Source organism: Sciurus vulgaris, assembly GCF_902686455.1.
Source record: "Sciurus vulgaris genome assembly, chromosome: 2".
Lineage (NCBI taxonomy): Eukaryota > Metazoa > Chordata > Mammalia > Rodentia > Sciuridae > Sciurus > Sciurus vulgaris.
This window is the reverse complement of record NC_136462.1, coordinates 99899224-99925424: the sequence shown is the minus strand read 5'-3', so window position 1 is coordinate 99925424 and position 26201 is coordinate 99899224. Positions and strand designations below refer to the sequence as shown.

Here is a 26201-nt window from a genome sequence, read left to right as displayed (position 1 = left end):
GTATTTATAATGGTGCTTGGTCCACATGAACTCTTGGCTTGAAATAAAACTGGGCTCTGAGCTAAGAACCTAGGATGATAATGGAAATTCTGAAAGCCCATGTACCTATAAAAACTGAAGACAATACAAAAGACCTCTTTATTATTATCAATAATAGTAGAAATAATACCAATTTTATTTAAACAGCATGCTGCATTTATATTGTATGCTGTATTAGTCAAAGCATCCTTCTATACATTATATAATTTGACATTCTATTTCTGCACTGGAAGTAGGTTGGTAAAATCTGCACCTGTTTTCCCTTTGCTGGCAAATTTCTGGGCTGGGCATGGGTGAACCTGCCTCACATCTAGAATGAGACATGTGAACTGAAGATTTTTATGACTTACTTGGGATAAATATTTACTTCTAATTGACTGTGTGTCAGAGTTCCTTTATGAAAGGTAGCTTAATGTGACAAGCCCAATTCTCCAAAGAATAGGGAATTTATTTTAGAGCCTGGAACAGAAACTTAAAATATAGCAATAGATTTGCACAAAGCAATATGTAAATCTTTGCAGAGAAGCATGAAAACATGTATCTTTACTTTTTCTGGGAATATATTTGGCAGCACTGCTGTCTAGCAAGGGCCCATCCAGAGGAAAAGCATCAGTGGTAATGAAGCTTTGTAACACAACTACAGAGAACTACTAGGAATCTATTAGTCTTCTCCAATCTATACAATATTGAGCAGATGCAATTTATAAGGCACTTAACTCTCCCTTGTCACTTAGGCAGACTAGAAAAATCAGAATTAAACCCAGTAATATTTCTTGTTATCTATATGTCCTCGGCACCCTGTAAAGAATTATAAGGGTATCAATTTCATGGAATTATTGTTGATTATCAAATAAAACAAGATGTAAAGGCACTTTTTAAATCACAAAATATTATATGAAATGAAATGTTTTATTGTAATTATGTATAGTGGATTTGGATTTGAAATAAAGCAAATGCAATTATCTTTTAAAGAAAATAGAAATTGAATTCCTGGCCAGATTCTGCCCAAATAGTCATCATCATATTCATTCAAAGAAATAACAACCTAGAATTTCTGTTCTGATTCTTCCCTTTTCTTCCATGGCTTTTGGGGATGTGGACAAAGAATTTCTCTCATGGCCTTTCTTCCAATCCTTTATGGTGATGGTGATATATGCAGCCACAGGAAAAATATGTTCTTGTTTGGAAAGAAACTTAGGAAAATGAGTGGGGCAATTACACATGGAATACTGAAGTTCTCTGTCAGTATATAATTGAGCTGTTGGCCAGCCTGAGCTGTGAGCCCTGTTATCCCTGAGTACCACAGTGACAAAGGAGTAAAAAAGTCCTTCAGAAAAAAAACAAAAACCACCCCCATCACTCAAAATCAGTTCCCCTACTGCCTGGAAGGAAATTGGGTTCATCATCTATTTTTCAAGAACACAGACTGTTATTTAGGTCTGAGTTTTCCATTTGTGAGCTGCAAGTTAGGCTCTTGGGAATATAGTCTGCTCCAGTATGCAGCGGTGGAAGAATTTATTTCCCTCCTCACTTATCCCTGAGGATCTCAAAAAGGAAGAGCACTGGTTGTCTGCTAGAGTTGGAAAATAACTGAGATGACTATTTTTTAGTTCATTTACTTCACAGCAGGGAGAATGTTAGTAACTCACTGAAGAAATGTCCTCTTTCCTATACTGCATTGCTAAATATTCTTATCTCAGGAATATAGGTCTCTCAGAACAGAGTCTTGCTAGATGAGGTTAATAACAGAGTACTTGGCCACTAACCCCTACCTTCCTTTGATTTCCCTTGGCTCTTCTAAGATGGACAGAATCAGTCATGATGACTTCCCTGCTGCTCACAAAGGGAGAGTCCACCCTCTCTGTACAGACCCTCAGAAGGAAGCCAATTTCAAAATTTATACCTTTTATTAAGGAGTCACAACATTCTGAGTGGATGTCAAAGGGCCACATCTCAAGTCACCCTGTGCCCAGTTATGTTTTGAATCCTTAGCATCTAATGTAATATTTGGCATTCATTTGTTCAATAAAGTTTTAAAGTCTTAGTATATGCAGCCACTGGAAATATAATGAATTGGTTATACATGGTCTCTGACTGCACTGTTTGTTATCTAGTTCATTGTCTGAAACAGAATAATTACATGATAAATATATTAGGTGAATGCACACAGGAACCCTAAAGCACTATCACATAAGAAACTTGGAAAAATCCTGAATCATGCATATTATAGAAAACACTGAAAAGACTTGATGGGCCCTATAGTACAAGCTTATTTGGTGAATTCCTAAAGACGAACATACACTGCCAAAATTAGTTTCCCTCGCCCTGCCTTCTGGGATGAATCTGCATGCTTCCAATGTTCTATTCATCTTCGTGGTTCTAAACCCTCTAATTCTGGGATTTTCAAGGTATGAAAAGAGACTAGATGTTTGACCATAAAACATTCTCTCCAAAAATCCTTGGCTTGGCTTCTCTGGGATCTCAAGTAGAAGTAAAATGACCCCAAAGTGGGGCTGGGGTTGTGAGTCAGTGGTAGAATGCTTGCCTTGCATGTGTGGGGCACTGGGTTCAATCCTCAGCACCACATAAATAAATAAAATAAAGGTATTGTGTCCATCTACAACTAAAAAAAATTTTTTTTTAAAATGACCCCAACGGTAAAACTAAAACCATCAGGGATGGCACTTGGTAGTTCTAAACCTACTTAAGATGGTAATATAATGTCAGATGATTTAAAAATGGATTAGTGGTCAAGTCACAGATTTATGTCTCTGCCAGAATGTACAACCAGTGTGACCAACTCAGACAAACATTAGACTGTTTATTTGTTCTGTTAAACCAAATGAGCAATTCGGTCAAAGGAATCAAATCTATTTGTGCAGTTATGCCAGTGTCTATTTCTAGTACAAATATTTTAGGTTAAAAATTAATAATCAAGATTTTTAAATTTCCCCAAGTAGCACAGATTAATATGTGGCAAAATATAAACCATTGCCTCCACCCCACACATACACAACATACTTCTGAACTCCCCTCAGGCTGTGATGTCCTATGAAAGGCAGATTTAATTGACAGTTGTTTTCTGGCAGAGATAATCAGCATGATTCTCTTGTTGCCATAGAGCAAAATAGGGACACAGAAAGCCTATGCTCACTCCTAATCTTTGTTCTGCAGAATGGAGAACACATTCTCTTCCTCAATGCGTAGGTAGAGCAATTCATTTATTCCCTCATATAATCGTTTGTTCATTCATTTATTCATAAATTCATTCTATGAATTCATGAGCATTTAGGTACTGGGGCTATAAGTCTGAGTTCCTACAAAATTTTCAGTTTAATTTTGGAGAAAGACATTATCATAAGTAGTTAGACTTATGAATGTAAAATTACCAACTGCATTAGGTGCTTAAAGGAAAGTAACAAGGTTTTTATTAGATTATGTGTGCTGGACATACTAGAAATGTAGACAGAAACCAGTCTATGCAGACATTAAAAGCCACATTAAGTATTTCGGTTTTTTTCCCAAGAGAAATGGGAATCTATTAAAGGGTTTTATGAAAAACCCTTATTTTTATGTTGAAAAGAATGCCAATCAAGAACAGGTAGAAGCCAGATGCAGTGGTGCACACCTATAATCCCAGCAATTTGGGAGAATGAGGCAGGAGGATTGCAGTTGAGTCCAGTTTCAACAACTTAGTGAGACCCTATCTCAAAATTAAAAATAAAAAGGACTGGGGATATAGCTCAGTGGTGAAGCACCTCGGGTTCAATTCCCAGTACAAGAAAAGAAAATTGAGAGATACATGGGAAGTGAAAATCAAATTTGACAGATTAGAATTTGAGAGTTGGTGATGAGATAAATTATTTAATACTAGATTTCTCTTTTGAAAAATTGAACAGCAGCAAAGATCACTCTAAGAGTGTTTCTGAGGTAGACACAGGTCTTGAGTTTAATCTTGGATATGTTTAAGTTCTAAGTGCTTTTGAGATTTCCAAGGCAAGATGTTAGGTAGACAGACAAGTCTACAGCTCAGAGAAGTCTGAAGTAGTAGTTTGGGACAGCAGGGTATATAGATAGTACATGAAGGTATAGAAAGGTTAGGATGATCAAAGGAGAAAGTATATACCTAGGAGAATATTGAAAAAAAAAAACCCAAACAGTGAGTATGTCAATAAATGTCCTATGGGAGGTATAATATATATATATATATATATATATATTATGGGAGGTATTTTATTGATCTAATTATTTGACAGTTGTTGATTATTTTGTTATACTAATTGTTAAACTAAATTGAAATGGCAAATAAGTTCAACATAAAACATAGATATATTGATTTTATTTTATTTTTTCAAAACATCACTAAAGGAACCTTTAAAGGGAAAGTAAAATTTGGGACTCTGTCAAGTAGGGACTTTGCACATTATCAGCAAATTTGAGCTTAATCTCAGTTTTAAACTTGACCATTAAAAGATTATGAAAGTGAGGGGCTGGAGTTGTGATTCAGTGGTACAGTGCTTTACTGGCATGTGTGAGGCCCTGGATTTGATCCTCAGCACCGTATACAAATAAACAAATAAAATAAAAGATCCATTGACAACTAAAAAAAAAAAAGATATAGGACTTCCTCTTAGCCTATAATGGGAAACTTCAAACTAGAGAAAATAAGTTCTTTTTAATAATTTACCTTGAAATTTATGATCCAATCCACTCTTAGTAGAATCATAATCATCAATCAGTTTTCGATTCTTAGTTGAGTCAACATCTTCCACATTCAATTTGTTATCAAATGAGGAACTTCTTACGGATTGTCTTTCTTTCTCAATCTTTTCCTTTTCTGTTATTGCCTTTAGCAGGTTCAAGTTATCAACAAAAGAATAATTGCTATCACCTGGCTTGCTTTCTGGAAGGAAAAACCCCAAGCCCAACACATCCATTTTAGTTAGTATTCTGATAGTTCACATTATTTAAATTAACATCAATATAATTTATTTTTACCTGGAGGGTACGCTTTTTTAATCTTGTCTGCCTCTGCTTCAGCAATCTGTGAAGCAAACAGGAGATAGACCTAATTTTAAATCAGTGCTTCACTACTTACCAAGAGTCAAATGATTTAATCCCCATGGAATTTAGTTTTCTTGTTTGTAAAATGTAGATAATTCCTATCTCAAAGCATAATTATAAGATTTAAATGCGATAAAGGGCAGAAACCCTGTAAATGTGATTTATTTCTCCTATAATATTTGTGAAAGATAACTCTAGTAAATTAAGCATTCTTACTTTAGGGTGGATATGATGTTGAGCTTACTGGGTTCTTGTACAGTCAGTTCTATGAATTATACAGAATTCAATGTATATAATTGTTAGAGCACAGATATTACCAAAAACTAGATTTCCCATACTAATTTCTACCAATTTACTATTAAACTCCCAGATGTCTGTAAATCCGAAATGGCTAAAATGTCACAGCACAATTGCATTCAAAACAATACTAACTAAAGCAAAATGAAATGGCATTTATAATTTTGCTTCTGACCTACCTGTTCATTCAAAGGTCTTTCTGCACTTAATTCTCTATTATGTAGAGATTTATCTAGAATAAACACACACAAATACAAATTTAATTGTGTACTGGAAACAGAAAACACATCCTCATTACGATCTTTTTTAAAAGAAATAACATTTTTGGGTGACTGAACCAATATATATTAACAAATAATATATGATAACAATTATCAATATTTCCTTGTTTATGATCTCGATATTATTTCCTGAGTTAATAGAATCACACTCCCCCCTCATCAGAAATTTAACACACAGTTTTGACACTTGGCTTCCCAGCTCTTCTCAACTAGAGAAGGCATAATTTGAATTGGTATTATTCGTATATTAAAAGCTATCATATACTGCATATGTTATGAATAGAGTATCTGAGAAGGGTTGTAAAACAACAAAAAAATCCAAGCCACTTTAGGTGGAAAAGCTACCCCCTCCTCCCGCTTTCAACAAAACATCTTTAGAAACACCCATATTATTTCTCTATCGTTTAAAATAAAGTGGGGAAGGGTGGCAAATCTGTTTTCCGTGTCGTTCTAAATTCAAACTGACTTGTCCGTCAATACGCACGGATATGATTTGATCAGAAAACGAGGCAGGGTGATTTACAGCTCACGGATCGTGCCAAGCTTTATCTTTTCGTAGCGAAATAAAAGGGAGATGGGGAGAAGGAAAGTGTCCACATACCTTGGTTTCCTCCCGGTTTGGGGAAAGCTTGAATTGGGGTGCTGTGGAGCACCAACACCAGAATCCAAGTGCCGGTCCAAAGGAACCCCATTCTTCCACACTTGGCTTCAGAAACAGCCTGGCGCCAGGCTCCCGGAGCTGGAGCTTTTGTTATGAATGAAAAGAGGAGTAAAAAACAGGAAGGGCCAAGAGGGAGGGTGTGGGGAGGGAGAGTAGCAGGGATCGAGAGGCCTGTGGAGGTCTGCGTCGCTCTGGAGTTAGAGGAATTGACGGACTCGGGGCGCTCCGGAGCCGGATCTCCAGGTGGAGGAGAGCGCTGTCCGCCCGTGGGTGCTGAAGTTCCTGTGACGCGGGGCCGGACGCGGGTCGGCTAGGGCGTAGCTTTACTCTCGCTCCCTCCTGGAGAGGAAGTGAGGAGGAAGCGCATGCTCCATGCAAGCCAGAGGCGGGAAGGGATGGCGTCAGCGACTCCAGTGCTACTCCAGTGCCTCGGGAGTGGAACGGGGGAGGGGCGAAAGATCCGCTAGCGTATTTTCTGTGCCGCAGTCCTAGGGGTGCTTCTGTTCCCGGGATCAACCGGATTGCTGTAAGCTTGACACCATTGTCGTAACCTTCCACGTAACCTTACCTCAAGGACTAAATGCCTTCTCCACCCGTGCACCTGCCAAGGAGAGTTAGATAACCTTCGGCAAAGAGTTTTGCTTTGGGATTCTTCTTCTGGTATAACTGCTCCAGAATCTCTTCTTTCCATTTCACCTACTGTTTCAAAAGGTAGATATAATTCTATTGTCCTTAGAAAAACCCTGCCTTTCGTGATATGTGTTGACATACCAAGAATCTCTTGATGCTCTTGTGTCTTAGCTCCACAGTCTTTTTCTTAATTTCTTTTTACTTTTAGTACTGGGGATCAAACTCAAGGCCTTGTGCATGCTAGGCAAATACTCTACCACTGAGCTACATCCTCAGCCTTTTTGTGGAGTTTTGGGAAATTCAACGAACTTTCTTTCAAATAGATTGCTGCAATACGTCCTTACTCTCCTTGCTAAAACAGAACAATAACAACAAAAATAAATCATTGCCTTTCCTGTCCTGAGTAGAGAAGCAGCTATGGTCAGTTTCATTCTCCTTTCCCCTCCAAGTGGGAGAAAAACAAAACAAAACAACAGCAAATACTGCACTTCTGTAAAATTCTTCCGCAGGGTGCGGTCTCAATTTTGCCTAAGGACTTTGCTGTTCAAAGGACCTTTGAAGAGAAGTAACATCCATGAAAAGCATTTTTCACCATAACTAAGTCAAGAGGTGCTTCCTATATTCTGAGAATATTCCCAGAAGCCTATGATTATTGCATACAGGGAGCTATCCTAAGAGTTTTAAGTGGTGAATACAAGCAACATAATGTGAGCAGGGTGCTGAGCAATCTCTTTAGTCTCTAATCTTTTAAAACAGAACTTGGACCCTTTCCGTTGAGCCATGGCTTGCTGGGAACCACTCTGAATAATGACCAAAGAGAAGGACTCAGCACAATCAGGCCTTTGATTTCTGTACCCCTGCTTTTCAAGGAGCAAGTTAGTTATTCAAGTACCTAAAAACAAACAACCAAGCTGACAAACAAATCTCCCTCGTTTTGGAGGTTTTTGAGTTTGGAGGTCATTCAAATACTTCCTTGAAGAATCTAAAAAGTACTTCTTTTTTAAATTTCCATGTGAATCTTTTTTTAATTAGCCCATAAAAATTGTGCTCATTTGTGGGGTTACAGAGTACTTCTAAATCTAATGGCTACTTCAAACAGCTCTTTTTTTCACAGTAATAACATAATATTATTATCTTAGAATATTTAATTCTTAAAAATTAGGCCATATTTTAAAATCCCAGCTGAGTGAAGGGCAAATTTTCTTAGTTTCTTCTTTAAAATGGAGATGCAGGCTGTTTACCTCACACTGTTATTGTGGAGACCAAACGGGTACTTGTTTTGAACAAGTCATTTTGATGCCAAGACTTTGACAGCCTAAAAAAATGTCATGAAATGTTTTCAGTATTTTTTTGTGGCAATTGAAAGAAATATCATCCAATACTTTGTGAAATAGCCATTCACTATTTCTGATACTTATTCTGTCACTGACAATCCCTCAGCCTCCCTTTATCCTTTGTCCCATTCCTGACTCACCTCTCCCTGACTCTATATTTGCAACTGGGAGACTTAGGAGCAGAATGAAGGTAAGTGATGGCTATTAAGTACATTGCATTTCTTACTCAAAAGAAAAAGGATATTTCATTTTTCTTTGCTATTTGGACTCAAAGTGATTATGTTAAATGGACACTTGATTTGGGAATATGTTATGTTTTTGATTAAATGAATTGTGGAACACTGAGTAAACTAAATTCTTTAGTCTTATAGGTGATCCCACTGGCTTTGGTGTAGATATATGAATGGAGTCAAACTAAATTTCATTTATTCATTCATACATTTAACAGATATTTATTGAGCACTTGAAATGTACCAGATATTTAGAAAGATGCTGGGTATACAGACAGTTAAGATGTTGGTGTTAAAAAAAAAAAAAAAAAAAGATGTTGGTCTTATAATCTACTAGAGAAAATATTGTGTTTATAACAATAATTATTTAGTAAATAGGTTCCATGTGCAACACACTGATATTATTTAAGTGTAAGTGAACAGATAATCACTTATATATGCAAAGTTCAGATAGAATCCAAATGATAGAAAATAATGGTCAGGAAAGCTTACAAAGAGAGGATGGTTCGTGTATTAATGATAAGAGATTAAAATGTTTTATTCTTATAGGTAAGTACACTATAGACATTAAATAACATTTTTGAAATTGAAAATTAGAAGATGAGCGCATTGACACAGATCAAATGATCATGCAATAGACAATGTAGAATGTTCAGTGAGTCTGTCAATGCTGCTTATGTACTTGTCAACACACAAGTAGATCAACGGTCTTATGTTCATTGCTGGTGGGCAGATGCCTTCTGAACTGAGTCTTGAAGATACATTAAAAAGATGTTTTTATTATAGGAAATTATTAATCATTATTGCATATTTTATTATAGAAATTTTCAAACACAAAAGAAGAGAAAATACTGAAATGCATACCCATGAATCTATTACCCAACTTCAACAATCATCAATCCATGTCCACTCATTTTATGTACCCAGGTACTTCATAGTCCCAATGACTTATTTACCCAGAAAAGCCCAGAGGGCATGTTATTTCATCCATCAATGTGTCAGTATGTTTATGTAAAAGATAAGGATTATTTTTTCCAATGTTACTGCAATACTGTTAAAATACCTCATAAGAATAACACTGCCTTAGTATCATCAAATATCCTGTCAGAGCTTAAATTTCCCCACTTTCCTTATAAATATTTTTACAGTTGGTTTGCTTGGACCAGGATCCAAACAAGGCCATGCACTGCATTTGGTTGGCATGTGAGAGATACATAGGAGTACAAGACTAAAGAAGCAGGTATTTTCAAGATTTGCTTTGACTTCCCCAGAAAAGTTAATTGCTTCCTTGGAATAGTGTGTACACTTCCAATATAATATGTATTCCATCACGCTGCTTTTTGTAAATGCTTCTTTTCTCCTTATTTTAAAAAATAACACTGTGTAACATGTGCAAGACCTGGTACTGGAAAAAAAATATTTATATGTATACACACACATACACACACATACATTGAGGGAAAATTCCTGAAAATACAGATAAACAAAATGCTAACTTTTGGTCTGTGTCTTTTGGTGCATGTTTTTTGCTAAGAAAATATTTTATACATATATTTATAAAATTGTGTCACTATAAAAAAATGCTTACATATCTGACTGTCTGCCTGACTAAACTCTGAACTTATCAAGGGAAACTCTCTTGTTTCACTCATCTTTGATTTCCCAGCCCTTCTTAAAGTATCTGGAAATCTACTTGCTTAAATAAATGAATTAAGTGATGGCAGGTTGCCTGTTTACCTTTGGTTTTTCAAAAGAACTATGATGGCTGTCTGTCTTTGGAGGATCATGACACTGTCAGAATGATTCTGCACTCAGCATTTTCATTACAAAAGAGTAGTCTTAAAGAGGAGGTATTTAGGAAAAACCTATGAATAGGAAGCCTGAGTTGGCAAAGACCCTCACAACTACAGAGTTATAGGAATGAATCTGTTGTCGTAAAGGAGACCAGACTGGCACAGGATGCCTGCACTAGAGCTGGCTGCTGGCATAACTCAAAGGAGAAGTAAGTAAAAGTGGGCTTTTTTTTTTTTTTTTTTTTGGCACTGGGTGTTGAACCCAGGGGTGCTTAACCACTGAACCACATCCCCAGTCCTTTTTATTTTGAGATAGGGTCTCACTAAGTTGCTGAGAGCCTCCCTGAATTGCTGAGGCTGGCCTTGGACTTGCAATCCTTCTGCCTCAGTCTCCCAAGTTGCTGGGATTACAAGTGTGTGTCACCACACCCAGCCGAGAAATAAACGCAGAATCTGAAAATTCACTACCAGAGGAAAGGTAAATAACTAAACATAGTGAAGCTAATAGCAAGACTAAAAACAATCAAGCAAAAGGAAGACATGGAAATTAAAAGAGAATATGACTAAGGAAAATAACTAGATGTTATAGGCCAGATACATGTAGAAAGTCCCAGAAATGAATCTGAGACTGGGTGGTAGGAGAAAGTAGCTGGACAGCAAACTTCTTTTGTTCACTTACCTTATTTGTACCACGGTTAAGCCAGGTCAGATCAATGGTCTGCCCCACAGGCTGTGGGAAGATGTGAGACTATGACTGAAGTCTCCCTCCGGAACCACAAGTGTAGCAGTTTCCCAGAAGTAATCAGAATGAATATACAAGGCAAACACAACAACAGAGGCCCATTACACCATTGAATACAGTAATTAAAATGGATTAAGCATTTCTGGTTGAAATTATCAGGTTGCCTAGTAGCAGTGTGATTCCTATTATAAAAAGTGTGTGTGTGTGTGTGTGTGTGTGAAATTTATCTGATAGTTTATTTCCCATAATATTTATAGCAGTTGCCTGATTAGTATTTTTCCTTTGATCCTTAGGCAATCCTTAAATTTTCTTTTCTTCTTCTTTTTTTTTTTTTTTTTTGGACTGGGGATTGAATCCAAGGGTGCTCTACCACTGAGCCACATCCCCAGCCCTATTTTGTGTTTTATTTAGAGACAGGGTCTCACTGAGTCGCCTAGGGCCTCACTAAGTTGTTGAGGCTGGCTTTGAACTCACAATCCTCCTATCTTAGTCTCCCAAGACACTGGGATTACAGGTGTGCCACTGTGCTTGGCTTGAATTTTCAATATGAATATGTATTAATTTTATAATCTAAGCATAGTCTATATAAGTAATTTTGAGTACTACAGTATTTCATATGCCATTATGTTTTAGACATAATAATTTTTTTTTCTGGGATGTGAAATACATTGTGATAAGGCAGTGGAGAAGAAATTAAAATCTGGTGGAAAGGATTTTTGTGTTTTCTTAGACATTCTGCTAATGTCTGTGTTTTCTTAGACATTCTGTTTGAGTGCTGTTCTAAACCATTTTCCAGAGTGCACTGTGGGTACTTCTATGCCCTTTTTATTATAACCTCCTGGAGGGGAGGAGCAGATCAGGATACATCTATTTATCTCAGAGCCTAGTATATAGTAAAAGGGTCAATAAGTGTTTGTTGAATGGAACCTTATCATTTTACAAATCCGCGTGTGGCAGTTCTCTTTCCTCCCCTTCTCCCTCTCTCTCTCTCTCTCTCTCTCTCTCTCTCTCTCTCTCTCTCTCTCCCTCCCTCCCTCGCTCAGCACCTTTTTTTTCAAGTCACAGGTCTACCTCATGTGGTCAAACTGCATAAACTCTCATCAGCCCTGTGTATATCCTCGCTTTCTAGGGGCAAAGCTGCCAGATAGCCATGGGCAAGGTCGAGGTGGTCTAAGGCTTCCCAAATGCTCTCAGGTTGGCATCTGCCCTTTTCCTTCCCAGGCCCTTTAGCACTAGGAATTAGGAGACTCTTCCAATTCTTCTCCCAGTTCAGTGGTGCAGATATGGAGTTTGAAGTTTGGGGGAAGAGAGATAAAGGACACATACTGGGTTCCCCTTCTGTAGGGTCCAGCATTGGAGGATCTGCTAAAACACATTCATGTGTTTCTAAATGACAAAATATGTATTTTTTTCAGTGAGGGGAGCTGAGGATTGAACCCAGGGGCACTTTTCCACTGAGCTACATTCCCAGCCCTTTTTTATATTTTATTTTCAGACAGGGTCTTGCTAAGTTGCTTGGGGCTTGCTGAGTTACTGAAGCTGGCCTCAAACTTGCAATCCTCCTGTCTCAGACTCCTGAGTCACTAGGATTACAGGTATGCATCACCATACCCAGCAAATGATGGGATATGTTCTCAGAACTGTGTCAACAGGCAATTTTGTCTTTGTGCAAACATCATATAATGTACTTATACAAACTAAGAAGGCTATGTCTTCACTATGAGATACAATCTTATGGCAAAATAGTCATATATGTGGCCCATTGTCAACCAAAATATTGTTATGCAACACAGGACTGTACTGAGGAGATGTGCTCCCTTGTGGATCTTCTCAAGGAATTAGCCATGCAAAGTGTGTTCAGCTTGATTGGGAGGACATTCTTGACTTCCTTAGCTAGTGTGGTGATGAGGCTGGCCCTGGCAGAGCTACTCCAAACTCTTAAAATTGTTGGTCAAGATCATCTGGATTCCCGAGGAGAAGAGAGTATGCATCAAAAGCTTGACTTCTACCCTCTAGAAGGTACCCTTCGCAGGTTCTTGTAGAGCTGTCAGAACATTAAGTATCGTAGGATCATCCTTCCTGGGAATCTGAAATCAGGTAGAGAACAAGGTGGAGATGGATACCCACACACACTCATTCATGTCCAGGAGGTCATGCAGGATGCCAAATAGTACCACACAAGTGTGACAAGGCTAGTGGAGTTAGTGGCTTTCCTCAAGGTAAGAGCTTCATAAGATCATTGCAATCTGGGCCTCATGTGACAGAAACTGGGATCCCTCTCTCGTTAGATCTGATGTGCTTGGAGTATGAATTGGAGTTGTTTCTGACTCACAGTTACTGAAAATCATGATCAATAACCAAGAATCATGTCCTAGAGGAGGATATGATTGGAGTTGAGGTAAGTAGTATAAACTGGGTCACCATGTCAAGACATCCAACAGCAAGAACGAGAAATCCAAACTGAAAGGGGAAGGGAAACTCAGAGAAATGGTAAACCAGAGAACTAGGAAAGAGGCCAGTCCAAAAGAGTCTCTACATGTTATGTAGACATCTGACATGTTATGTAGACTGCTTTTATTATGCAGTTATTTTCTTGGTTCGTCTGGTTGAACTGGCCAGGGATGTGTGGAAATAGGCACATTTTTTTAATGTCATTTTTTAAGTGTCACCATAGTACTCCTGACTGACACTGGTGCTACATTCTGTAGTAACAAGATGAGAAGGACTCCACAGGGAAGAATTCTTATTTTAAGTTCTCATCTATGGATTCTGAGAGGGTCTATATTTTTTTTAATTAAAATCATAAATTTACATAGGGTAATGTTGTTTGATTCATTCTGTTATTTTTTCCCTTCCCCCACCCCTCCCACCTCTCTTTTCCCTCTTTACAGTCCTTCCTTCCTCCATTCTGACCACCCTCCTTATCCCTAACCCTAAACCTAACCCTAACCCTAACGCTAACCCCTCCTACCCCCCATTATATGTCCTCATCCGCTTATCAGCGAGATCATTCGTCCTTTAGTTTTTTGAGACTGGCTTATCTCACTTAGCATGATGTTCTCCAATTTCATCCATTTGCCTGCAAATGCCATAATTTTATCATTCTTCATGGTGGAGTAATATTCCGTTGTATATATATGCCACAGTTTCTTTATCCATTCATCAACTGAAGGGTATCTAGGTTGGTTCCACAAACTGGCTATGGTGAATTGAGCAGCTGTGAACATTGATGTGGCCGTATCTCTGTAGTATGCTGATTTTAAGTCCTTTGGGTATAGGCCAAGGAGTGGGATCGCTGGGTCAAATGGTGGTTCCATTCCAAGCTTTCTGAGGAATCTCCATTCTGCTTTCCAGAGTGGCTGCACTAATTTGCAACCCCACCAGCAATATATGAGTGTACCTTTTTCCCCACATCCTCGCCAACAACTATTGTTGCTTGCGTTCTTGATAATCACCATTCTAATTGGGGTGAGATGGAATCTTAGGGTAGTTTTGATTTGCATTTCTCTTACTACCAGAGATGTTGAACATTTTTTCATATATCTGTTGATTGCTTGTACATCTTCTTCTGTGAAGTGTCTGTTAATTTCCTTAGCCCATTTGTTGATTGGATTATTTGTATTCTTGGTGTAGTTTTTTGAGTTCTTTATATTTTCTGGAAATTAGCGCTCTATCTGAAGTATGAGTGGCAAAGATATTCTCCCACTCTGTAGGCTCTCTCTTCACATTACTGATAGTTTCCTTTGCTGAGAGAAAGCTTTTTAGTTTGAATCTATCCCAGTTGTTGATTCTTGCTTTTATTTCTTGTGCTATGGGAGTCCTGTTAAGGAAGTCTGACTCTAAGCCAACAAGTTGAAGGTTTGGACCTACTTTTTGTTCTATAAGATGCAGGGTCTCTGGTCTGATTCTGAGGTCCTTGATCCATTTTGAGTTGAGTTTTGTGCAGGGTGAGAGATAGGGGTTTAATTTCATTCTGTTGCATATGGTTTTCCAGTTTTCCCAGCACCATTTGTTGAAGAGGCTATCTTTTCTCTGTTGCATATTTTGGCACCTTTGTCTAGTATGAGAAAATTGTATTTATTTGGGTTTGTGTCCATGTCCTCTACTCTGTACCATTGATCTACCTGTCTATTTTGGTGCCAATACCATGCCGTTTTTGTTACTATTGCTTTGTAATAGAGTTGAAGATCTGGTATTGAGATACCCCCTGCTTCGCTCTTTCTACTGAGAATTACTTTAGCTATTCTGGGTTTTTTATTCTTCCAGATGAATTTCATGATTGCTTGCTCTATTTCTGTGAGGTACGTCATTGGGATTTTAATTGGAATTGCATTGAATCTGTATAGCACTTTTGGTAGTATGGCCATTTTGACAATATTAATTCTGCCTATCCAAGAACATGGGAGACCTTTCCATCTTCTAAGGTTTTCTTTAATTTCTTTCTTTAGTGTTCTGTAGTTCTCATTGTAGAGGTCTTTCACCTCTTTTGTGAGATTGATTCCCAATCAATCTTATTTTATTTTTTTCGAGGCTATTGTGAATGGGGTAGTTTTCCTAATTTCTCTTTCTGAAGATTCATCACTTATGTATAAAAATGCATTGGATTTATGAGCATTGGTCTTGTAACCTGCTACTTTACTGAATTCACTTATGAGTTCTAAGAGTTTTCTGGTGGAATTTCCAGGTTCCTCTAAATAGATAATCATGTCATCAGCGAACAGGGATAGTTTGAGTTCTTCTTTTCCAATTCGTATCCCTTTAATTTCTTTGATTTGTCTAATTGCTCTGCCTAGAGTTTTGAGGACAGTGTTGAATAGAAGTGGTGAAAGAGGGCATCCCTGCCTTGTTCCAGTTTTTAGGGGGAATGCTTTCAGTTTTTCACCATTTAGAATGATATTGGCCATGGGCTTAGCGTAGATGGCCTTTACAATGTTAAGGAATGTTCCCACTACCCCAATTTTTTCCAGTGTTTTGAGCATGAAGCGATGCTGTATTTTATTGAATGCTTTTTCTGCATCTATTGAAATAATCATGTAATTCTTAACTTTAAGTCTGTTGATATGGTGAATGACATATATTGATTTCCGGATGTTGAACCAACCTTGCATCCCTGGGATAAAACCCACTCGATCGTGATGCACTATCTTTTTAATATATTTTTGTATGCGATTTGCTAAAATTTTGTTGAGAATTTTTGCGTTGATGTTCATTAAGGATATTGGTCTGAAATTTTCTTTCCTCGAAGTGTCTCTGTCTGGTTTAGGTATCAGGGTGATATTGGCTTCATAGAATGAGTTTGGGAGGGTTCCCTCCTCTTCTGTTTCATGGAATACTTTGAGGAGTATTGGAATGAGCTCTTCTTTAAAGATTTTGTAGAACTCGGCTGAGAACCCATCTGGTCCCAGACTTTTCTTTGTTGGTAGGCTTTTGATGACCTCTTCTATTTCATTGCTTGAAATTGATTTATTTAAGTTGTGTATGTCCTCCCCGTTCAATTTAGGTAATTCATATGTCTCTAGAAACTTGTTGATGTCTTCAAGGTTTTCTGTTTTGTTGGAGTATAGATTTTCAAAATAGCTTCTAATTATGTTTTGTATTTCACTCGGGTCTATTGTGATATTTCCTCATTCATTCCGAATTTTAGTAATTTGAGTTTTCTCCCTCTTTCTCTTTGTTAGTGTGGCTAAGGGTTTATCAATTTTGTTTATTTTTTCAACGAACCAACTATTTATTTTGTTAATTTTTCCGATTGTTTCTTTTGTTTGGATTTCGTTGATTTTGGCTCTGATTTTAACTATTTCCTGTCTTCTACTACTTTTGGTGTTGTTCTGCTCTTCTTTTTCTAGGGCTTCGAGCTGGAGTGTTAAGTCGTTTATTTGTTGATTTCTACTTCTTTTGTTGAATGCGCCCCATGAAATAAATCTTCCTCTAAGTACTGCTTTCATAGTGCGCCAGAGATTTTGATATGATGTGTCTTTGTTCTTGTTTACTTCTAAGAATTTTTTTATTTCCCTCCTGATGCCTTCTGTTATTCATTCATCATACAATAGTGTATTATTTAATCTCCAGGTATTGGAGAAGTTTCTGTTTTTTATTCTGTCATTTATTTCTAATTTCAATCCATTATGATCTGATAGAGTACAAGGTAGTATCTCTATCTTCTTGCATTTGCTAACAGTAGCTTTGTGGCATAAAACATGGTCTATTTTAGAGAAGGATCCATGTGCTGCTGAGAAGAAAGTGTATTCGTTCTTTGTTGGATGGTATATTCTATATAAGTCGGTTAAGTCTAAATTGTGTTATTGAGATCTGTGTTTCTTTATTCAATTTGTGTTTGGAAGATCTATCCAGCAGTGAGAGAGGTGTGTTAAAATCACCTCGTATTATTGTGTTGTGTTCTATTTGATTTCTGGAATTGAGAAGGATTTGTTTGACGTACATGGATGAGCCGATGTTCGGGGCATATTTATGATTGTTCTGTCTTGCTGATTTATGCTTCCCTTAAGCAGTATGTAATGTCCTTCTTTATCCCTTCTGACTAGTTTTGGCTTGAAGTCCACATTCTCTGAAATGAGGATGGATACTCCAGCTTTTTTGCTGTGTCCGTGTGCATGGTATGTTTTTTCCCATCCTTTCACCTTTAGTCTATGGGTATCTCTTTCTATGAGATGAGTCTCTTGCAGGCAGCATATTGTTGGATTTTTCTTTTTAATGCAATCTGCCAGTCTATGTCTTTTGATTGATGAGTTCAGGCCATTAACATTCAGGGTTATTATTGTGATATGATTTGTATTCCCAGTCATTTGACTCATTTTTGTTTTTTGACATAATTTGGTTTGTCCTTTATTTGGCTATTCCTTTAGGCTAGTTCCTCCCGTTGCTGATTTGCATCATTGTTTTTCATCTCTTCCTCGTGGAATATTTTGCTGAGAATGTTCTGTAATGCCGGCTTTCTTTTTGTAAATTCCTTTAGCTTTTGTTTATCATGGAAGGATCTTATTTCATCATCAAATCTGAAAGTAAGTTTTGCTGGGTATAAGATTCTTGGTTGGCATCCGTTTTCTTTCAGGGCTTGGTAAATGTTGTTCCAGGCCCTTCTAGCTTTTAGGGTCTGGATTGAAAAATCTGCTGATATTCCTATTGGTTTCCCCCTGAATGTAATTTGATTCTTTTCTCTCGCGGCCTCTGAAATTCTGTCTTTATTTTGTATGTTAGGTATTTTCATAATAATGTGCCTTGGTGTGGGTCTGTTGTAATTTTGTATATTTGGAGTCCTATAAGCCTCTTGTACTTGGTTTTCCATTTCATTCTTCAGATTTGGGAAATTTTCTGATATTATTTCATTGAATAGATTGTTCATTCCTTTGGTTTGTTTCTCTAAGCCTTCCTCAATCCCAATAATTCTTAAATTTGGCCTTTTCATGATATTCCATAATTCTTGTAGATTCTGTTCATGGTTTCTTACCATCTTCTCTCTTTGGTCAACTTTGTTTTCAAGATTAAATATTTTGTCTTCAATATCTGAGGTTCTGTCTTCCAGGTGTTCTATCCTATTGGTTATGCTTTCTGTGGAGTTTTTATCTTGGTTTATTGTTTCCTTCATTTCAAGGATTTCTGTTTGGTTTTTTTTTTTTTTTTTCAGTATCTCTAACTCTTTATTGAAATGATCTCTTGCTTCCCGTATTTGCTCTTTTAACTGTTGATTGGTACAATCATTTAATGCCTGCATTTGCTCTTTCATCTCCTCGTTTGCTTCCCTGATTGTTTTAATTATATACATTCTGAACTCCCTTTCTGACATTTCTTCTGCTGTGCTGTCATTTGGGTTTTATTGATATAGTATCTAGGTTTGTTTGGGACATTTTCTTCCCTTGTTTTCTCATATTGGTCAGTTGTCAGTGGGACTCTGTGATATTGCAGATTTCCTCTATTGGCTTATGGTGTCCCTGCAGATTTCCAGTGTATCACCTCCCAGCCTTCAGTAGCCTGAAGTCTTGGAGTAACTTGATAATGCAGTGCTTCCGAAGAAAGCTGCCCCTAGCCTGCCACTGGTTCCAGGGCTTGGAGCTGGCTCTGTGTGGAAAGGCTCTCACTGCGGGGCCTGCTCCGAGAAGCTGGCCGTGTGGGAGGAGCCCACTGCCGGAGTGCGCAGGGCTACCTGGGGAAGACTCTTGCTGCCCTGCCCTGCTCTGATAAGCCACCTCTATCTGGGCCTGCTGCCCGGGCCAAGCTTCACCGGGTGGGGGAGACTCACCCCGTGGCTCTATTTTAGTCCGAGTGTCTCAGTGCCTCCCCTTCTTGCATCCTGGGTTCTGGAGTGACTGGAGATGCAGTCACCCTCTAGTCCGCCATCTTGGATCGCCCTGTGGAAGAAGCCTGCGGGCCCGGAGGGGGGCAGGGTCCGCCTGGAGAGGTCTCTGGCTGCCCTGCCCTGGTCCCAGAGGCTGCTTGCGCGTCGGAGGTCTCCACTGGTTTGGGGACTTGTGGCTGGCTCTGTGTAGAACGGCTCTCACTGGGCAGTCTGCTTGAGAAGCTAGCCTAGAAAGGTGCTTCCCACCGGAGGGAGCCGGGCTGCTTTGGGAAGTCTCTGGCTGCCATGTCCTGGTCTCTGAAGCAACCTGAGGCCCCAGAACTCACCACACTGGCTCAGGGATTTGGAGCTGGTTCTGTGCAGAAAGGCTTTCACTGGGAGGGCCTGCTTCGAGAAGCTGGAGAATCTCGAGGGTCTACATTTCTAAATTTTAGATTCAATAGGAAGAATATATTCTCTAGATCAGCACTGGGATCCTGGATGTGACTCCAAAATTCTCTCTAGGGGTCAACCCAACCATAGACAGTGGGAAGCAGCTTCTACCTCTTTATATCAAATCCTTTGAACTAAACCAGGAGACTAAAAAGTGGATGTTCAGATGCAGACACCCTCCAGTGGACCAAGGTGGTAGCCAGTTCTTGTTTCTTGCCTTGGTTTCATGTTAGGTTACCCCAGAGGGAGCTCCCTAAGTCTCCCCTAAAGAAAAATGATTCTGTGGAGATAGATGAAATTCTGTCTACAGCAACTAGAGCATTGCCCAAGGTTAGGCTCTCAAGTGGGTTATGAGTCCCTCTTGGGTTATATTCTGGGGTCTTCCTTGTTGCATGTGGATCTATCCATTTACCTGACTTATGGATCTGGAAGAAAATGAGAAATAATTGGAAATTTTGCCTAGAAAGTTGAGGTACCTTGGACAGCAAAACAGTGATAAGGATCTTTTGGGAAAAATTTTTTTTTCTCTCTCCACATTTTTTATTGGTGCATTATACTTACACACAGTGGTGGTATTTGTTGTTACATATTAGTACATGCACACAGCTAACAATATAATTTGACCAATACCCCTCCCCAGCATGTCCCCCTATTTGGGGAAATTCTTAAGCTTTTCTACTTTGAGGAAAATCCAAGTCCTTAAAGCAGTCTATATGACTCTGCATTTTTTACTCCCCACTGTATCTCTGACTTCATCTTTATTATTGTCCTTCATACACTCTCTAATCTAGTCATGTAGAATTCCTCAATTATCCTCAAACACAGCAGGTCCATTTCTACCCCAGGGTGTTTGTACTTGCTGTTATCTCTTCCTGAAATGTTCTTTCTGTTGTTTTCAGATATTTCCGAACTCAATTCCCAGTATACATCATATCTTTACTAAAAAGTCATGGTCTCTGAAAGGTGTACAAGCTCAAGTTCCTTGAGCAGCAAACTCTGAAGCGGAGATTAACTTGCAGGAAGTTTATTATGGGTCTCTCTTGATTCAGCACCTATGGAAAAGAAGGAATGGGAAGGAAGTATTATTTGTCAGGGGGAAAAATTGAGTTGCAAAGCAATCTCAGTTAAAGGTTTAGTCAACCCTCAAAGGAGGTCTGAAGACGAAGCAACCCTTCAAAGCTATCCCAGGATGGAGAGGGTTAGACCTTGATACTCCTGAGTGGAAGTAAGTCACTGGATGTAGGCTTTCCTGGGAAGGAGACATGAGTTTGGGTGATGTGGTTCTCTTCAGCAGCTAGGAGAATAAGTCCTTGGGTCCTGAGGGGGGATCTGAGGAGTGTACCCCAAATTCACCACACGAAACCTGACCCTATTTAAAGTCCCTCACTCCTCATTCCTCCCACTGCTTGCCTTTCTCTCTCTCCCCCTGTCCCCTTTTTTTCTTTCCTCTCCTCTCTCTCTTTCTTTGCAGAGCTAAGGATTGAACCCAGGGCCTTATATATGCTAGGCAAGTGCTTTATCACTGAGTCACATCCCAGCCCTGTCATTCTCCATTGCATTTATCACCGTTTAACATACTGTATGATTTACTTACTGATTTTGTTCTGTTTTTCACAACTAGAATGTGAGATTTATGTGGACTATGATTTTTGTGCACATCACTCCTTTTGCTTGCTGATATCTAGAATAGTATCTGACATATAATAAGTGCTTAACAAATACTGATGCCTGAATTTAGTTTTTGATTACCCCAGGAAAAATATATAGCTAGGTAAATAAAGAAACATAAGATGGGCCATTAGTTGATAATTATTTAATCTGGGTAATAAGTATAGAGAGGTTCAATATACTATCCTCTCACATTTATATATATCTGAACTTTTAAAAATATATATTTTTAGATGTTGATGGGCCTTAATTAATTTATTTATTTACTTACTTACTTATTTATATGTGGTGCTGAGAATCAAACCCAGTGCCTCACACATGCTAGGCAAGCGCTCTACCACTGAGCACAAGCCCAGCTCCATGTCTGAACTTTTCATAATAAAAAACCGCATCAGAAGGTTTGTTTGTAAATTTCCTGCTCACTGGTGGAGAGAGTGGTGAGAGAGACTTCTTCCTTTTTCTCCATAGGTATTCTCAGAAGTAGACATCCTCCTCAGTGAAGCAGAAGATCAATAGCTTTGCTCTGGTGTTCCAAAACCCATCTTGCAGCCATCTTTACAAGTGTGCTGCGGCCACAGTGAGCCAAAGCCATTAGCTGTCAACTCCTCTGCAGGATTAGCCATGCAGTTCACAAACACTGGGGAATTAGGGCAGAGTTTCTTGCCGAATGCTGCATAGGTATAATTAGATAGAACTAATGCATTCTTTGAAAGTAACAGTGATTACTGGTTCTTCCCACCCATAAAAATGGAGCAGTGGAAAGGAGAAGGCTGTGGGAGTGCTTGCTTCTCCTGAAAATGCAGGGTGGATTGACTGATGGGGGTTCCTTCCTCACTGCTGCTCCTGTGGCTTCTCTTTTAACTTTATTTATTTATTTTTTTTTTCAGTCCCAGGGTTTGGACCCAGGGACACTTTACCACTGAGCTACATCCCCAGTTCTTTTTAGTTTTTATTTTGAGACAATGAGTTGTCCAGGCTAGCCTGGATCCTCCTGCCTCAGCCTCCTGAGTTGCTGGGATTACCGGCATCGGCCACCATGCCTGACTCCTATGGTCTCTGTAGCCTCATTTCCTGCCACTCTCCCCGGGACCCTGAGCACCAGCCACTCTGCCCTCTGTTGCTCCTGACATGACCAGACATATCCTCATGTTAGAGCTGTAAGAGCTTGGAATAGTTTCAGCATGGCTGATTTCTTCACCTCCTCCAAGCCTTAAGCTCAAATGCCATTTTCTCAATGATGGATTATTTAAAATTGCACCCTTTTCTTACACTCCTGTACTTCCAACCCTATTGCCTTGCAACCCATTTTCATTATTCCTTGTCATTTGTTTCTTTTGAACATATTATGTAATTTGTTTATCAATCAATCTATGTATCGATCCTAAGTTCCTATGATAGAGCTATCATGTAAATATTTACAAAAAAGAAAAAAAAGAACGAATGAATGGCCTCTCAGTGTCTGAACATTCAGTATTTTTTCAAGTCCATCTGGTTTTAACTGTGTTACTGTTCATTTTTCTCTAATCCCTTCCTCTTGACCTATACCTTCATCCTTTCAGTTCATAGTTTAAAGTAGCCAGAGTGACCTTTTAAAAAAAAAAATCTAAGTCTGATCAAGGGTAAGGGTGGAATTCAGGCAAAGAGTGTAATTCAGAGATTGGTGGATATTACAGGTGGGACTAGGTTTATCCTCAGCCATAGGAGCAAAGTTAGCAAACAAACCTGTTTCTGATTGTGTGGCATTCAGAAGCCTATTCATTGTACTAACTCCCTATTGATTGACTTTCAGATGCAAGGCACTTCACAAATGGATTGGATAGCAAAGTGAATTGAAGGAAATGGTCAGCGATGGATTAAATGGATTTAAAACCAGTTCCAGAACTATCATTTATTGATTAAGCGTGTCTAAAAAAGTTTTGGTGACTACTTGTTACAATAGCTTCAGTAAAATTATCTCTTCCTAGTAGTGTGGGAACTTTTCTATTTTCTACCATTATCATACAACACAATAATAATTCCTTAATATCACCTGTAATGTTATGATATGTGTATATTTTCACTTCTGTTCGTGCTCCTGGCTTCATAGCTTCCCTCCTCGAGGCAGGCCATAGGAAGCTAGAATTTCTTTTCCAAGAGTAGGACATAGAAACTAATATTTCTCTCTTTCTTTGACCTCATATCCAGTTGCCTGTTGTACCTGATGACCCGCAACATCTTGGATCCCAAATGAAACTACTCAAGCTCCTTCTACCTTCACTCCTCCTGTACCTCAAGAAGCCAACTACCCACTGAGGCCACCCACGGGTCATATTTAACTGCATTCTCATCCCCCAGCCTATCACTTATTTCCATTGTTTGTCTGTCCATCTCCCTCCTCTCTATCCCCTCGCTGCCCTAGCTTGGACTACCATCATTCATTCATTTATTCATTCAGTAAATATGAAACACTTACCACATGCCATTCACATTCTAGATTTTGGAGCAAAGCTTCAATGAACAAAACCAACAAAAATCCTGCCTTCATGGAGCTTGCATTCAAGTGGAGGAGATAAAACAGATCAATTAAAATGAATGTTGATAAGGCAAATAGAAATATATGGTTAGAAAGTGAGAGGAGCTTAGGAGAAAAAAATGGAGAGAGGGATATGACATTTAGGGGAGAAATTGAAGGATCTCAATAAGAAGGTGACTTTTGAGTAGAGGTGAGAAGGAAATGAGGGACTACCCCTGTGGGTATCTTGGGGAAACCCTCCAGAAGAAGGGGTACATGAAAAGATCCCAGGGTAGGATGGTGCCTGACCTGTGCAAGGAATGGCAAAGAGCTCAGTGGCAACTGGAGTAAAATGAGCCAAGAGCAGGGTAGAAGGGGATGGAATGACATCAGAGAGATAATAAAGACAAGATACCTTGGGTCATTGTAAGGACCTGGCGTTTTATTCCAAGTGATATGGGAGCTATTGGAAAGTCTTGAGCAGAGGAGTAACAGAATCTGACTTACTATTTTAAAATAAAAGGATCCACTCAGCTGCTATTTTGAGAACAGACTGAAGTAGGGGAAGAGTAGAAGGAGGAAGAGAAGGGAAACTATTATAGTGATCTAATAGTTAGAGCTATGGTGTTTTGGACCAGGGTGGTTGTGTAGAAGTGGAGGTTATGAGAATTGACCAAATTCAGGGTATACTTTGAAGGTAGAACCAATAGAATTTGCTGATTAACCAGATGCAGGGTGTGAGAAAGAAGTCAAAGATTACTTGAGCAACCTGAAGGATGGAATTGTCATAAGTTGATACGGGGGAAACTGCCAAAGAAATGCAAGTGGGAATGTGTGTGTGTGTGTGTGTGTGTGTGTGTGTGTGTGTGTGTGTGTGTGTGTGGAGTGGCTGTCAGGAGCTCAGTTTTAGACATATCAAGCTTGAGATGCCTATTAGGTATCCAAATGGAGATGTCCTGCAAAACGCTGGATAGGCAGGTCTTAGTTCAGGGAGAGGTCTAAGTTAGAGATGTAAATTTGGAAGTTGATTGCACAGGAGTGGTATTTAAAGCCATGAAACTGAATGCAATCATGAGGTGAATAAGTCCAGGATGAAAAGAGAAGTGGTCTGATGACTCAGCTCTGCAACCCTTAATACTTAGATGTGAAATAAGGAGAAACCAGAAAAAGAGGAGTAACCAGAATGATAGGAAGAAATCCAAGCAAATGGAGCATTTTTGGAACATCTAGGGGTGGAGATGTCCTTTGTTTTCCTCCTGCTACTGCTGGGGATCGAACCCAGGGCTTTGTGCTTGCAAGGCAAGCACTCTACCAACTGAGCTATATCCGCAGCCCTCAATCTTTTTTTATAGGATAAAAATGGAACCAAATAGAATTTTTGGGATCAGAGTTTTTTGATTTTAAAAATAGAAACTATAAAAATTTTAAAGAGGTAAATAACAATTGACTGTAACTGCTCATCCTGGGAATAAGTACATTTTATAATTATACTTTAACATATTTTAAATATATGAACATGTAATTATATAGGTGTATGTTAGAATATTTTACTTCAGTATAATAATTTTAGATGTGATTAATACTAAGAGGATGACAAGTCAATTTTATGTACCTTGATTACAACTATAAGAATATGCTTAGAGGAAAAGGATCAGAAAAGAATATAAAAATATGCTAATAGGTTATATTATTAAAATATCTAAAATATCTGCAATATAATAATATCTTTAGTGAGAAAAATATTACAAGCTTTTTTTTTTTTTTTTTTTTTTTAAAGCATTATTTGGGGGCTAGAGTCGTGATTCAGTAGTAGAGTGCTTGCCTGGCATGTGTGAGGCCCTGGGTTCGATCCTTAGCACCACATATAAATAAATAAGTAAATAAACAAATAGGTAAAAATGAAAAAGATCAATTTACAACTAAAAATATTTTTTAAAAATTAATCCATCATTTTTTTAAAAAAGCATTATTTGTTGTAGCAACCCTCAAAAAAAAACTTCTAGAATTACCCAAGTGTACTGACCTAGTATTTGCTGGAACAATTCTACTTTTTTCCATTCATGTGATATTGGGTGTCACTTTATAGGATTGGATTTGTATGGAAAATACTCTCAAAATAGCAGATGATACTTATTTCCGCCTGAATATTTAGGATTTAGGAAATATTGGGAAATCCTGCCACCTGGTGGATGATAGGAATTTTACTTTGATCCTACACCTTCTAGACT

At 38.5% G+C, this 26201-nt stretch overlaps 1 protein-coding gene and 2 long non-coding RNA genes across 4 annotated transcripts in view; 1 reads left to right on the top strand and 2 right to left on the bottom strand.

The window, feature by feature from the left end:
- The window catches only part of SCG3 (secretogranin III), a 47632-nt gene extending 40981 nt beyond the window's left edge, over positions 1-6651 (bottom strand). Inside the window, exons 1-4 of the mRNA XM_079129954.1 lie at positions 6283-6651; positions 5580-5632; positions 5038-5083; positions 4727-4942 (exon numbers count right to left, since the gene is read on the bottom strand). Of these exons, the coding sequence (XP_078986080.1) occupies positions 4727-4942; positions 5038-5083; positions 5580-5632; positions 6283-6373 (406 nt within the window). The 5' untranslated portion in view covers positions 6374-6651. The remainder of the gene's footprint in view (positions 1-4726; positions 4943-5037; positions 5084-5579; positions 5633-6282) is intronic.
- A 237-nt stretch (positions 6652-6888) lies between these two features.
- LOC306655507 lies at positions 6889-23323 on the top strand. The gene is made up of 4 exons (XR_013762271.1): positions 6889-7053; positions 7181-8496; positions 9685-9776; positions 21951-23323. It is a non-coding gene; the product is annotated as an uncharacterized lncRNA (long non-coding RNA).
- Positions 20351-26201, bottom strand: part of LOC306655508 — a 30656-nt gene continuing 24805 nt past the window's right edge. For both annotated transcript variants that reach the window (XR_013762272.1, XR_013762273.1), the window contains one exon: positions 20351-20866. This is a non-coding gene — a long non-coding RNA (uncharacterized lncRNA). The remainder of the gene's footprint in view (positions 20867-26201) is intronic.